At 48.2% G+C, this 16,066-nt stretch overlaps 1 protein-coding gene across 3 annotated transcripts in view; it reads right to left on the reverse strand.

The window, feature by feature from the left end:
* Nucleotides 1-16,066, reverse strand: part of SAMD11 (sterile alpha motif domain containing 11) — a 174,538-nt gene that overhangs the window by 37,530 nt on the left and 120,942 nt on the right. For all 3 annotated transcript variants that reach the window (XM_050931403.1, XM_050931404.1, XM_050931405.1), the window contains exons 6-7: nt 12,613-12,705; nt 2,910-3,074 (exon numbers count right to left, since the gene is read on the reverse strand). In XM_050931403.1, coding sequence (XP_050787360.1) covers nt 2,910-3,074; nt 12,613-12,705 — 258 coding nt within the window. The remainder of the gene's footprint in view (nt 1-2,909; nt 3,075-12,612; nt 12,706-16,066) is intronic.

Consider the following 16,066-nt stretch of genomic DNA (forward strand, 5'->3'; position numbering starts at 1 on the left):
ATGAGCTGCTCTGGAGATAGAAGTGCTGTGGCATCAGCTGCTCTGGTGCATGTGTTGTGCCTGGGGTGGGGGGTGTTTTCCATGTCTGGTGCCCAATTTGTGCCCAAGTGAGTTGGGCCTATGTGTTGGCCTGTTGTGAGTCTGTGTAATAAGCCTGTGTACATGCATGTAGGTGTGTGTTGCATATGAGCTTATGTATCGTGCCAGCACACATGCATATGTTGTATATGGGTTTGTGAGTTGTGTCTGTGTGTACACTGTGTACCCATGTTGTGCCTGTGCATGTATTATGTCTGCTGTGTGTACTGTACCTATGTGTATGTGCATGTTGTGTGTTCAACATGTGCATGTGGCATCTTTGTGTAAGCATATGTTGTCTGTTGTGCTTGTGTGAATACCAAACATGCACAATTTGTGTTGCACCTTTGTGTAAGCATATGTTGTGCCTCTGTATTGTCCTTGTGTATAATGTACTTGTGCATGTCATGTCTATGTGCAGTTGTGTATTGTGCCAGGGCACACTCACTGTGAATGCTGCTTCTGTCTACCAACTCGGGTTGTGTTTGCGTGTCCTGTGCCTATGCACCGGCTGTGCATGCACTGTGCTTGTGCGCATTGTGCCTCTGTGGAGATGTGTTGCATGTCTCTACACAGCGCCTATGTGTGTGTGTTGTGGGTGTGCTGCGCTCACACGCATTGCGTGTCTGGGAAGGTGCCTGCTGTGCCTGTGATGCTGAACAAATCCTAACTCTACATTAAACAGGATCACCTTCCTGCCACCCAGAGAAGCAAATCAAATCAAATGGAGAGTGGAAGGGGAAGGCAGCCTCTTTATTAACCTAACAAGCAGCCCTGGGGATTTACTCCAGATTGGAGATTCTCCTTCAAGTCTTCACCAGATACATTGCTGATGCTGCTCTGCCTCTTACCCCTCCCTCCCCCAACCCCTCTCTCTCTCTTTCTTTCTTTCTTTCTCTGGTTAATCCATGCCAGATACAGTTTGGCAGCTGAAGGCTTTACGTAGAGAGAGGTTCGGAGGAAGAGAGCTGGACATGGACTAAGGGATCTTGTGCCGTGTAATTTCTATCTCCCAGTGACACCTTCACCTTTTGTGCTCAGATAGTTGTCAAATCTCTCTCGCCAACAATCCCTCCTCCTCCAAGGCAGCTCAGTAATCCACCCCTGCTCCTCCAGAGGTTCACCCTGGGACACCCCCTCACTCACCTGCTCTTGCATCTGAAAAGGCAGAGGGCACGGGCATAATTAATGGCTTTGTTTTGGCTACAGCCAGTCCTGTGCCAGCATGTCATACATGCACAAGAGAAGGGAAGGTGTACACACAGACTGACGCCTGTACAACACATGTGGGCTCTCTCACCATGACCCAATTTCCCCCTGGCTGCTTTGCTAACACACTAGTGCCCCTACAGGTGATGCTCGCGATACCTCGAACACCCTGTGACTGGCTCTGAGCAGGGCTCTTCAGTATGAGGGACAAACACTTTTATTTTTATTATTTAATTAAAGCACAAATCAAAGGACTAGAGCACAAACTCCCCCGAAGAAGCAGCAGTATCCTCAGGGTAATGGAGCAGAAGTAGCAAGACACAAAAACCTTTTCAGAATTGGGGGTTGTTTTTAAGGGCTGGGTTGTTTCTTATTTTGCACTGATGTGGCTGCACTAGTGCAAATCCCTCATATAGACGAGCTGCAGCAGTGTAAAAGAGGATTGGCACATGTGCAGCTTATCTGACTTTAAATCTACGCCAGCACAAAACACTCCCTACGTCGGTGCAGCACCATCCTCACTTGGGTTTTCTCCATCCGTGCAAAAAATACCCCAGTGCAGCCAAAGCCTAAACTACTCTGAATTAAACCAGAGTGAGGCGGAAGAATCTTGGCTTCCCCATAACACCCAACACAGCATTAGACAGCCCAACGTTCTGCCTTGTTGCTGGTGTTTTGTGGCTGCAAGGAAAGCAGTGCCTGGAAGCTGGCTACAGTATTCTTGTGGCAAAGCTCTGATGAGACTCTCACAACATGAGTATGCTGGGCACAGAAGAGGTTTCTCCCTTTCAGCGCAGAGGTTTACCAAGCCTCTGCCCACAGCAGATCTGGTTTCAGCTAGAGCGGGACCAATTCATCTCCAGAGCAATGAAGTTACACACCAGGGATGAATCTATCTGTCTATCCCCAGATACACATTTCCCACTGGCTTATGCATTCTCCTGCTGAACAGTTTTCATTGCACCCTGGGCTTATTTGCATGGTACTTTTCTCATTCCTAAAAACACGGTGAATTGAATCCTCACAAGGTGGCGGGTCATAAACACCAACTACGGCCAGACACATGGCAGGCAGGTGCTGTATGAATTTCCCATGCACAGCACTGCCAATGCACTAAACTACATCCTGCAACACTTCATGCTACTCCAGCGCTCGATCCTCTCACAGAACTGCCACTGCACGACAGTGACCACACACCCTCATCTGTCCAAGCCCTAAGCCTCTGCTCAGCCAAGCCTGCCAACCATTCTGGATGAGGCCAAAGGGCGGGGTGGGCTTGTGATGAGATGAGACTAGGCAGAGCCCACTAAATTCACTCCACTTCTGACCAAGTCACACTTGCACCAAGGATTCTGAATATTTGGGTTGTGAGACTCCAAGACAAGGAGAAAGGGGAGAGGACCCTGCGCTACTGATAGATCGGCTGCAATCACAAGCTAATTGTCTAAGCTTCTCAGAAGCAAAGCTCACAGCAGATCCACTCCATTCTCACTACTAGGTGTTGTTACAGCCCATGACAGTTGCTAGATAAAGTATCAGAGATCACAGGGAACTAACGAAACAAGAGACTTAATAAAACACATTACAAATCCAGCCCATTCCTCCCCCCCGAAAGCCCATACCACCATGGCTGGGGACTGCCATGCTGTTGGCCAACTGGTAGAGGCGCTGCTGCTGCTGCTCCTCAAAGGTGCTGTGTTCGTTCAGGGCTGACATCATCCGTCTGTAGTGTTCCTCTGGGGTCATCTGAGTCACTGAGTCTTCGAGCACGGGTGTGTGGGAATTTTCTGAAGAGTACAAGGTTTTAAAAAGAGAGAGAGAGAGAGAGAGAGAGAGAGAGAGAGAGAGAGAGAGAGATGGAAGAAATCACATCAGTGCAGGGAGATCAGAGAACTAGACAGAGAATGAAAGTCAGGTGATATCCTCCCTCAATACCACAAAACACATGCATATGAACCTGACACACAAAACCTCCAAACTTAACCCCTTCTCCGACACAAATGCATAAGCACCCAACTCCCCCAAACACATGCACACACACCCTCAACACACAAAATCTGCAGACCAACACCCCCAATCATGTATCTATGCTCCCAACACCCCTTCCAAACACATGCATATACTCTTAACACAAAAAACTTCAAACTCAGCACATGCACACACACACACGCAAACAGACACACACCTGTAGGAAGACAAGAGTGTTACATTACAATCAAACAAAATTACAGGCAAACTCACTTTACCTAAGGGGGTAAAGGAGGACAGTTGCTGCCACAAACACACGATGAAAGACGTACTGAATTCTCATCCACTCCCCTTGCGGGATGCTAGTTCTCTTTTCAACTAACGCCTAAATAGACACCCACCCCTTTTTTTCAAGCCTGCCATTTGGAACATGCTTGGAGGAGGTGGCTACAGAGAGGGGCAAGGTAATCCCTCACTATGGAGATGCTCATTGCTCAACAGCTTCCTGTAGATGAGTTTGAGAACTGCAGTACAGGTAGCACGCCACCAGTTTTGCTAGGAGCAGCACTGACAATCCGTCCACTCAGCTATCGAAAGGGAAGTCACAGAAACAGTCTGGTTTTTATCTTCACAACACTCCTGTGCAGTAGGCATGAGGAACGGAGGCACAGGGCAGAGAGAGGGATTTGCCAATGGTCTGTCACACAGAGAATCTGTGTGTGAGCTGGGAACTGAACTCAAGTCTACTAAGCCTGAGTCCAGCGCCTTGCCCACAATTCTACCCCGAGAGAAAGCGAATGGTCATGTAGTTCAGAATCTGAGCTCCTTTGCCACAGTCTCCCTATATGGCCTCAGTCGAGTCACTTAATCTGACTTTATAGCTCAGTTTCCACATCTGTAAAATGGAGGTGATAATTCTTGCCGACCTCCCAAGAGCACTGTGAAGGTAAATTAATTAATGTGTGGGAGGTTACCGCAATGAAACAATAGCTACAAAAGAGATGCAGTTATCAGACCACCGCCCCCCCTTGCCCTCGTCCCAACTGGCTCGGCTATTCGCAAGAGAGGAGCAGCGACTGTCACTTATTCAGAATACCGCCAACTTTGACCTACACCTCACGACGATGGATGCTGTGAAGAGGCAGAGGACAACTCCACCGATTCCCTCGTTAGCTTGAGTAGCTGAACAAGAATCAGTTGATGTCTGAGTAACAAGCACATGATTCTTTTAACTGAACCCTGAAATCAGCTGGACGCCTAGCCCCCAGCAGAGCCACAAGGGAAAAAAAACCCATACAAACTACCTCAGCCCAGCCCTGATATAACTTATGGGGCCAACCCTCCTCCCATTGCTCACAGGTGCAGTACCAATGTCTCCAAGTAAGGTGGGCAAGTTCTGCTTCCCCCCTACTGAATCCACTGGGATTGCATGGAGAGTGAAGGCAAAATTAGGTTCAGTGACTAACAGATTTACTGCATACATCCCTGCCTCCACATTTGCCAAGCCCTGCTGTCTTGTGTGGAGCTGAATCCCTTTCAGAAAGGCCCCACCTGCTCCCTGGGCAATAGGGACCCCCCTATAGCAACCAGGGGAGATAAAATCCAGAGCAGCTTTTGTTTACTGTAAGCAGAACTCAGAGTAATTACCACACTCGCGCCTTGGCAGGGGCTGCTCTAACACTATTTTATCTTGGATCATCCCCACAGGCAAAACCTTTTCATTACTCACAGAGAAACTCCCAATAACAGCTTTAGCGGGCAGAGGGAAGGCGGGGGGAGGGCTCCTGCCCATTGCGTAGCTTCACTAGAATGCCAGCACGTTGACTGAATTAGAGAGCAATCTATTAATGGAACCATTGTGTGCACGCTCTGAGTTCTCTCTCCTTCGCTCCCCGTCTCCATGTCTGAGCCCTTCAGGCCTTCCCGAGACTGCTGCCATGTTGGCCGTAAATCCAAGATGGCAGCAAAGGGACAAATTCCAGTCACTTGACACCAGTGCAAGATGACTTGCACTCTGTCATGTGACTAGAGCTACGTATACACCTCTCGGACAACCAAGAGGTCCCCTGGTCTGGATATCCCCTGAGAGGATGATCACTGAGGGGAGCAAGCAGCATTGGAAAGGCAGCATGGTACAACAGATAGGACACTGGACTAGGACTGAGGAGACCTGGGTCTAATCCCAGTTCTGCCATTTCCCTGCTGTGCAAGTTCAGGCATGTTGCTTCACTTCTCCTTCCCCATCTACTTTTAGCCTGTCCTGTCCACTCAGAGCATAAGATCTTTGGGGCAGGGTCACTCTGCCCCCTCTTTTTTTTTTTTTTTTTCCCCTAAATCAAGCTCCTAGCACAGTGGGGCCCTGATCTCAACTGGGGATGTTACCGTCATAATCAATCAAAAAAAAACCCGTTCCACCTCCTCCAAAACCCCAAGAAGAGAATGAAGCCAAAAAGCTTATAATATCCTGGGTTTCGAACCGCCAAACACCACCCTCATTCACACAGCTCCTTTCCCTTGTAAGTATAAAGCCCAGAGAATGAGCACATGATTTCTGTCCAATTTTGCTGGGGTCAACGACAGAGCTCCACTCAATTTCTCACCCAGCACAGCACTCTGCAACCACTAAACGACACCCTAGTGACATGTTTCTGTATCTCAAGGACCATGGACTTCCTGTGAAATTCACAGGTTCAAAGCCCGAGTTGTGTTGCGCAGTGCTAGGAATTGGACCCCACCCCTTCAATGGGGTGCATCTGCCACACAGCCGATTGACTCAAAAGAGGAGTGGTGGATAATTAGAGGCAACCGCAGCAACCGCTTGTGCAGCAGGTGGCCGGTGCTTTCAGGAAAGAGCAAAGGGATTGGAATTCCCCTCCAAATCACCTCCCCCGGCTCTCCTAGCTGACAAGACCGCCCACAGCCTCCTGCCTTCCTGGCACCCCTCCTCACCAGCAAGCTCAGAGAGGCATCAACTGTCTCAACCCCCCTCTGATGCTCTTAACTGGAGCTCTGAGGAAAAAACCACAAGACCCAGACCCCAATTTAGAAAAATCACTGAGGTTTTTTCACAGCGGTGTCATTAGGAAAAAAAAAGGGGGGAGGGGGATAATGATACTTAATTACCATAAACTCTATCCAATCAGCCCCAGAGCAGATTTCAGGTGCAAGGTGGGAGGACAGGGAGGGAGAAAAGCTGGATTTCCACACTTATAGTTGGAGATTTCACATGACTCAGCCAGTGATAATTCCAGCTCCGCGGCAGCTTTGCTGTCTGCTTTTGTCATTACCAGGGGGTAATGCGGGAGACTGATCTTGTCAAATCTCCTCCAGCCGCCAGGTGTGAAAAGGACTCCAGTGTCGAAGCTCAGAAGCAAGGGCCTAGACAGACATCTGCTTGTCTCTCTGCTCTCTCCTGGCCGGCCCCGTAACAAGGGCTCTGGGTGTGCGCATGTGAATGCATCATTCTCTCACTCTGTCAACACAGTGACAGCATCACAACCTTTTGTGCCCTCCAGAACGTCAGCTACAAGGGAACCAGACCTTCAGAGCGGGCAGGCTCTCTGTAGCTCTGTGACGCAGACTACGATGCCACTGTCCCCCACTGCTGATGGCCTTCCCCCAACGGTGACACACTGGGGCTTCACAATTCAAGGTGGAAAAATGGAACCCTTTGCTTGAGACTCATCCCCTGAGCAAGGCATCGCATAATTCCCCTCCAATAGGGCTAACTGCAGATAGACCGTCTCCTTTAACAACCACTAGCTAAGAGGTAGCTGGGAACAGCTACCAGCCCCCACAAAGCCAGACTCCCTTCCTGGTTCCTCTAATCAGACAGAGAGGGCAGCCTGCAGCATTGCAGTGTTCTGTCCTTTGCCCTGTGAGCTCAGCTATGGCCAAAGACGCAAAGCCAGAGCTGAGTGTTAGGATTGTGGCCACCCGGGTTTTCTTGTCCCAACCAACAGAGCACCTGCTTCTGTGCCCACTGCAGCCCAGCAGGGAGGTTTGCTACAAACTTCAGTGGGAGCAGGAGCAGGGCCAGACTATTGTTCCTCAATAGCTTTTTAAGTGGAGAGAGGTCTGGACCAAACACACAGATCTGAAGACCTTCACATTTTTGGAGAATCTCGATCTGAACTGTCCAGCTCTGGCCCACAGCCAGGGCCAGGTCTGTTTTTGTATAAACTAAAGATACAAAGTAGTGCTGTTGGTTTGTAGGGTTGTTGTTGAGGTTTTTTTAAGTGATTCACAGAAGGAAAGAAGGGAATGACAGCGCCACGAGGTCATCCAGCCAAGGCAAGTTTGCTTCCTACCATGTATTTTCCAGCAGTTAGTCCAGCCTACTTTTAAATCTCCTCAGCGGAGGAGGCTTCTAACAGATTTATTTTTCAGCAGCTCATATAGGAAAAAAAAAACCCTCTCCCTGATTTTTCTTCTCTCGCTCTCTTTGCAATAATGCAGTTTTATTCTCTGTCTCCAGGGATCAGAGGAGCACATCTCCAGACCACGCTGTTGCTGTGGGAGTGAACATTTTACTGGGGAATTGTCTCCCAGGGAGAAAGCTTCCTCCATGACCTGTCAGCGCAGCCCTTGCTCTGAGCCTCTGATACACTCACATTTCCATATTAGACACAAGAACGTTCTGCTCTGTTTGACAGCAGCGCTAGCGTGGCCCCGTTTCCACCGAGATAGGGCTCTCTTTTGATCTCTGGTGTGTGCACCAGGGAGGGGGAAAGGAAGGGAAGGTTACCGCTTCAGTGCTGGAAGGGTTTCCAGCTCTACAGGTGTTTTTTCACTCAGTCAGAGAAAAGGAGTGATCTCCTCAGCTGCCTCTGTGCTCCCTTGCTTTGTGAGACGCAGGCACAGTGTCTCAAGATGTGCCACAGGAGCAGGGTCACTTTTCCTGGTCAAAAGGCCGTTTTGGAGACAATGCTGCCATGCCCAGAGTGACAGCTGCATCTAGGGCCGACGTGATATAATGGGATAGGCTCTTCCCATGGGGTTGTAGACAGGGCCGAGGCGGAGTACACAAAGCTGGGGAGCAGCTGCCAAAGGCCACTTTATCCGAGCAAAAGACCCTGGAAGATTAGCTGAACCAGCAGAAGGTACAGATCTCCTCTAGCTCACCTGGCTCCTAAGGCAGCCGTGCCTGGGGCAGGTCGAAGCACTGCAAGGTGCCACGCTGCGAGGGGATTAGGGGAGGGACAGGGAAATTCAGGCCAGGATTTTGCCTCCCTCACTGGTGCCACTGCCCACAACTGTGAACTGGCAGACCCAACTCCCAGCGAGCTTTGCTGCTGAAAGCAGCAAGCGTCCCACTGTTGGAAAGGGAGATTGGGGCAATCCAGGAGCTGCCGACTCTGCACAGGGTGTGCCCTTGCATTGCTCTTGCACAAGCCCTGCTGGGTGCCTTTCCAGCACTGCTTTAGCTAATTAAGTGATGTATCAGTGGATTTGCAGGTGGGCTCTTTCCACTCATCTCTCACCGGCACATGCATGTATGAGTCCTAGCCGCACAAACTCCCTCTCCTACCAAACACCCCAAGACAGGTTCTAGGTCACCATGTCTCAGTAACCCAACACAGGTAGGTGCCCACTTTCTAATACTCCTAGAAAGTCACATGTTTGCCAGGGCTGCTTAGCAGCTTGTCAACCACCCTGGAGGGAGCCAATCCCATCTGACGAGAGAAGCACAGGGGAATCCTGCAACAAGGAGGTATGGATGTGGCTGTCCTGACACAGTTAAAGGGTGGTTCCCTTCTGCAGCACAGACAGCACCCTCGGCGTGTTTTAATCCCACTGTCAAATTATGGTAAAGTATTGGTTACAGCTGAATTTGCAATGCAGGCAGGCAGAGCTAAAATGCTGAGCTGGCATTTCAATATCTATCTTAGGCACTTATCTGGCCTCCAGCAGAACAGTATCTTAGTACCTGGATTGGAGCAGGGATTCAAACCCAGGTCTCCCAAGTCCTAAGGTAGTGCCCTAACCACTGGGCAATAGTTCCTCTCGCTCTTTCCTGTACACACGTGGAAGATGTGCTTCCCTACAAAGGCCCCATCCACACTGAGAAACTCCTTGAACGCTTCCCGCAAGTTGCCTTTCCATATAAAGAACTGCTGGTGCTACCTTAGGAACGTTATGTGGCTGAGAATGCGATAGGAAGCGTCCACAAGAAAACGTCCCAAGTAACAAGAGGCCCACATTATTCAAAAGAAACATGAGAATGCCTTCTCTAGCCTCTCCAAGCAACTCACCGCCACAAGATATTGTTATGTGTCTGTACAGCGCCGAGCACAATGGGGTCCTGGTCCATGACTAGGGCTCCTAGGCGGTACCACAATACATTATAAATAATGACAATATCTTTGAGGTCAGAGCTCAGCAGAATTCAAAGAATGAGACTTTGCAGAGATAATGAGAAAATTCACTGTTGCAGGAGATAGGTTAAGTTCTAAAAGGACATAAACTGCTATGCCTCAAAGCACAAGCCACTAACATTGAAGTTAAACACCCGTGGCTGGCCCAGGTCATGGGGCTTGAGCTCTGTAATTGGTGCGTAGGCGTTCTGGCTTGGGCTGGGACCCCACAAAGGGGGAGGTCCCAGAGCTCGGGCCCCAACCCAAGCCCAAACATCTACAAAGCAATTTTTAACCCAAAGCCTGAACCCCGTACGCCCGAGTTAGCTGACCTGGGACAGCTGCAGCTGTGCTGTGGGTCTTTTATTCCAGTGTAAACATACCCTAAGTGACAGAGATTGGGAAGAGGCATCCCCTGTGGGTAGGACAGTCCATGCGTGGTTATTATGGGGACTGTAAACCTTTCTGTGAAACAGCTGGTACTAGTCCTTGCTGAACACAAAATACTAGACTAGATGTAAAAGCAGCAAAGAATCCTGTGGCGCCTTATAGACTAACAGACGTTTTGGAGCATGCGCTTTCGTGGGTGAATACCCACTTCATCAGATGCACGTAGATGCAGACTAGATGGACCATTAGCCTGATCCATTCTGGTAACTTGGATGTTCCAGGTTCCCCTAGTCTATAGTTCCTCTAATTTACACACAGCAAAACCAACACCATTGACACTGATCAGTGGACCTAACTATTTAGTGGCAGCTAGCGCAGAGCTGATCCCCGTGTGTCAAAGGCCTCGTACAGTACCCGGGGCAGAAGAGCTGCCACTAAACAATCTCAAGATGTGTGTACCAGAAGAGGGAGAACTTCGGAGGTTTCACAGAGATCCATCTAGTTTAGAAAGTCTGTGTCAGTTTCAGGTTAGTCTAGCTTAAAAGTCAGGGAAGGCTTTTAGGGAAAGGAAAGCGCGGGGGGCAGAAAATGAAAGTGGTGTGGAGCTGTCACCCTTTAGGACTTCTGGGGAAACCCTGACTGAATGAGTCAGGCGGAAACCCCGATTAAATGACTCTGGCTGAGAAAGCAGGATTTAGAAAGAAGCGAAGGTGGGTAAGTGGCCCAGGGGGTGGATATGCAGAAATAAGGGTTGGCTCGAAGTGTGTGGGGGGGGGAGGGTAACTTTGGCCCATCTCTGATAGGACTGGATTGTTTATGACTTGACACTGTAACCAACAAAGTCAAGTAATACTGACACTGACTCCCATTTGTATAGAATGGGACCCTTTTTGGTGGGTAGGGATCAGAGTCATAGATCCAGAAACGATAGCCTGGTCTTGAACAGCCTGATTAAAGCTTAGCTGCTTCTCAGCAAAACAGATTAAATTGCTACCACCGTGATCCATTCTCAGAGCATGCAATGGATAAGAAAGGGTAGAGGAGAGAGAGTCAGCAGAAGCCTGAAGGTGGGCAGAGTGTGCAAGCTCCTTTAAGGAAGCTGTGGCAAACTGTGGCATGGTATTGCATAGCCTGACACTGGAAATCGAAAGCTCCTGTGATATAAATGCATTTCAGCACCCACAAAGGATTCCTCCTGGAATAGAGAGGAACTTCTGATGGTAACTCGGGGGGGGGGGGGGGGAGGGCAAGAGGAGGACAGGAAGTGGGCAGGTGAACAAGTGAAGGGAAATAATTTAGGCCTAGCGGATGGTCCTGGCTGAGGTACCCTTTACACTAGGTATCGTTAGCACCTAACAGGAATTCCTGCTCGACCGTTCATGCATTCCTCACTGGAACAATTTGGAGATAAGAGGCAGGAAGGGGTTGCATAAAAGAAAATGATTAAGAATGAGCGTGTGTTACTAGGTAATATTAGCAGCTACTATACCAGGCACTAGTCGCCCCAATTAGCAGCCAACAAGGATCGCTTTTGGAATACTAATGCCCTTCTAATCATAATTTTGGGGTAGGAGGCCGGGAAGGGATGACATAAAAGAATATTATTTAGAATTAGAGTGTCATCCTAGGCGCTGCACCAGGCACTGCTAGAAGACGCGATACAAGGTTTTATTTTAGGAAGTCAGGAACACTCCGCAGTAAAACGCTGCATGTTGAAGTCCCCTTGAAGACCATCTGGTCTGGTTAACAGGAGGATGTATTCAGTCCCCCTCATTCCTTTTTAAGAAGCTGAGCTGCTGGACTCCAACCCCATGAAACAAGACCTGGCTTGCAGGCAGCCAGCCTGACGCTTTTTTTTTTTTCCAAATGGCTAGAAGAGCGCAGGTTAAGCAATAATGATTGAGGTGGACATTACTGACAGCTAATTAGTCTGACCTTAACAACAAAGCCTCTAAGTGAACAGCCTGCAAAACCTCATTTACGCAACCCCAAGACGAACTCATTAACTGCAGGGTCCATTACCCAGTCCACTTTGCCAGTCGTAAAAAAAAGTTTTAAAATCATGTTTATGGCAGGGAGGCATAAAAACAAATCAAGAGATTTAAATAAAAACCCTAAAATTAAAAACAAAACATTCCCCTTCCCCCCCACCAATGCTACAGATTCCATCTATAGAGGAATGACTTCATCAACGAAGGACTATCTAGCTGGACTTTTACTATACTCACAGTTAGACACACACAAAAAAGCAGATGCCAACATGATAATGCAGTGCGTGTCCTGTATTAAATACCCAAACCAAGGCACTCTGCTGAAAAATACCCTCCTCCCCAACCCATGAGCTCCTGGCTTGGTTTTTAAACCATAAAATAATCAGTCTAATTAAGGGAGATAATTACACACACACACACACACACACACACACACTCTGATCTTCCCTCCACTTAGCTGAAGAGAACACTGCATTGGTAGCCTTCCTCGCACATCCCCAACACTGATACTGAAAGCTCCTACTCAGCATCTCCCATCCCTCCCTCGTTAATTTCAATTAAGTTAGGTTCTTAAGAAAAGAAAATGGGGTGGGGAGAGGGAAGAGAGAAGCAGCACTTACCCTTTGGGGACTCGCTTCGGGTTTTCTTGCTTTCTAAAGGACACTCACTGCTGCTGTTGGGAGAACATACTCTTCTCCTGCCTAAAATTTCATCTAGAAGAGGGAGAGAGAGAGAGACACAGAAATGAGAGACCTGAGTATCAGATAACGCTCCACTTCTTTCCCTTTCACAGAATCAACCAGAGACTTATTTCGCATTTTGCTGCCCAAACATAGAGAGTCAGGCTACCGGGGGGTGGGGGTGGGGGGGGAGGAGAGGAGAGAGAGAAAAAGAAAGAAAAAAATCATCATCTTGAAAGTCCAGATCTGCTTTCCTAATCATGCCGTCCAAAGGGATGTAATGACTGTTCAAACAGTGATCAATGCAATGATTTTAAGCCGTAAATTCTGAATCTAGTTTATTTCCTTACTGAGTTTCATCATTTGTTCGGCTGCCTTTTGTCCCTCTTGTGTTTCCACTCCCTTCATGCCCTGATGCAAAGCAACTGGGGGGAGGAAAAAGGGGGTGGGCGAAGAAGAAAAACCATTCCCTCTGACTCTTCCTACCACGGTATCTCTCTCTCTCTCTCCTCCTAAAAACCTCAAGGTCCTTAGCAATCTTCTCCCTCTAGACTGTACGGAAACGCGCGAGCCTTTTGCATTAGTGCAGCCCTTGCGAGCCAACGCAAAATATCTAATATACAATTACAGCGTCCCCTGAACAGATTTAAAATCAATATCCTCCCATAATAATGCTGGGGAAACTGAAAGCATGAAGTTGCATATGGGCAGGAAGGAAGAGACAGTTTGTCACCGTGAGCATCAAATTCTCATTTATCAAGGGCTTGTTAAAGATGCAGCATCTCAGAAAACCTTGAAAACAAGTACCATATTTGAGAGAGTATATGTTGCTTGTCTATGAGTCAACATGAGCAAAGCACAGACACTTTGCATGCAACCTTTCTTATGGTTAAGAAATGTTAAACACATCAAAACATTATTTCCATTTCACATGGCATCTCGAGCCAAAGCAGGGTCCTTAGTGCTAATAGTCACCCCGCATTAATTCAATTTCAGCTAGCTAAATCTAGTTGACTGAGCTGGCATTCTGTTTATCGGGAGACACAGTGGAAGGAGTTGTAGCTGACAAGAGTCCAAGTGGTGCAGAGAACAGACAGTTAACATGTGGAGGGCAGAACCAGTTAGGAAATGCCTTTATCCAATGAGTGATGTTAGAACTCTGCCAAGTTACAAGTGGCATTTCAAAGTTTTAAAGAGCACAAGCTGCCTCTGATCTTATCTCACCGTGACCCTGTCACCCAGGCTGTTAACACAACCAGTGCTTGGAAGCATTGCAAAGGTCTGCAGCCATCCATAACCGAAAAACAAAGTAAATACAATGAAATGGTGGCAATCTGAAGAAAGGATGGACTGAAAGAGAGTGACAACCTTAAATCTTCAAGGCACTCCAAATTCAAGCCTTAACTCAGCCTTCAGTGGGGGGACTGTTGTGTGCATTTTGCAAAGGTGGAAACAAAGGCCTGCCACACAGGGTCAACTAGCAGAGTCAACTCGGAAGGAACTAAGGAGTACCTGGCCTGGCATCCTGTACTCAGGTCACAAGACAGTGCCTCTCTCCCCTTCCCACTCCCCAACTATCTGGAACTCCTCGTTCTGGGTGTTAACTTTCCTGGTCATTATACTCTTGTGCGCGCTGGAGCTGGAGGCCAAGAGCCTCGAACCTTCTCTCATCCAGCATTTGCAGTTTCAAAACAACAAAATCCCAAAACTCAGCTCACCACTCCCAGGAGGGAAGAATCACATTAAGGCCTGATTTCATTTGGGGAGGAGACGGTGCTTATGATTCAAATGAGGAACTGGCGACACGCTTACAGGTACTGGTGGGTTAGGGCAGTGGCTCTGTGCAGCAGTAGTAAGCATCCATGACTTCTCAGCTCTGCCAAAGCACCTCAGTCATGATCTAGAGTCCCTCCTCTGCCCTGCTACTTTAACCGCACAAACATACGCACAGCTCTGTCAACACGCGTTCGTGCTGACCTGCCTTGCGTCACTCCTGACCGGCAGCGCCCCGGGTACCTGCAAAACACTGACTGCTGTACAAACATCAACGAGTGACTGGCCCTTTGCCCTGCTCTCAGAGGGTGCTCCACCACCTAATCTCCAAAGCACCATGTTCACAAACGCAGTGGTGGGTCAAACACACATATGTGATTAGGGTCATGCTCTAGGTACAGCTCACTATTTTCCATCTGTGACCAAATCAACATTTGAACCCAGCTCTCCAGACATGCTATGTTAGCATATTAATGCCAGCAAGACCTGCAGCCCCTGTCCCAGTATCTCACATCCACACGCAGTCCTGAGGCTCCAAAAACCTCTAAATAATGTTATTTTGTTGTCAAATCAGCATTTTCCATTTTGAAACCTAAAGGATGGAAAAAAGCTGGGGGGAGAGAAAAGATGACAAGACTCTTGCTACACTTCCAGCGTGGGAGTTCTTTCCATTATATTAAATCTCTTCTCTGCTAAACAATGAGCCAACTTTGCAGTTAGTATTCTGCAGGTTTTTTTTGTTTTTTTTTATTTAAAACATGTCTTACTGCATCACATTAGCCAATGAGAATGAAAGATGGAATTGTGGTTAAGGCACATGCCTGGGGGCATATACAGTGAGTCCCCTGGGTTCTACTCCCAGCTCTGACACAGACTATTTGACCATGAGCAAGTCACTTGACCTCTCTGGGTCTCCTTGTTACTTCTGTATTTGCATTACAGCAATGCCTAGAAGCCTCAGCTGACATCAGGATCTCACTGGGCCAAGCCTTGTACATGTTTATAATGAAAGAGAGTCCCTGCCCCAAAGAGCCTGCAGTCTGAGCTCTCACAATGGGGATGAGAAAGGAATTGTTACCGCCAGAGAACAGAGATGTACAGAGGCACAGAGCTACGGGCCCACAGTTACACAGGGAGTGTGCAGCAGAGCTAGAAATTTAACGCAGGTCTCTGAAATCCCAGGCCACTGGCAGTATCTTTACCACAAGACCATCCTTGCTCTTAGCTTCCTTATCTGTACAATGGGGTATAAGCCCATCTCACAGAGGTAGCTGAACTGTTTCATTCATTACTATTGTGAAGCCCATTGAGACCCTTGGGTAGAAGGTGCTATGTAATGCAAAGATTCATATTATAGCACAGGAGAATTGGTCCTCTCCCCTCTATATCTAATCTGTGTACCTAGCCTGGACACACCAGTCCCATCTGGGGAATACGTGCCTGGTTCCAGCACCTGCCGCCCATCCATCCATTCCAATACACCATTCCACACCAGGGATGGCCTATCAAAATCCGCTTTTCGGATGCGCATTTGAGAGAAGGAGAAAAAAAAATAGATCCTGAATTCCAACTTTGAACAAGTTTCCCCCTGGTTTGGTGGCAACAGCAGCAGAGTGAGAAC

This window comes from Gopherus flavomarginatus, chromosome 21 (assembly GCF_025201925.1).
Source record: "Gopherus flavomarginatus isolate rGopFla2 chromosome 21, rGopFla2.mat.asm, whole genome shotgun sequence".
In the NCBI taxonomy this organism is placed as follows: domain Eukaryota; kingdom Metazoa; phylum Chordata; order Testudines; family Testudinidae; genus Gopherus; species Gopherus flavomarginatus.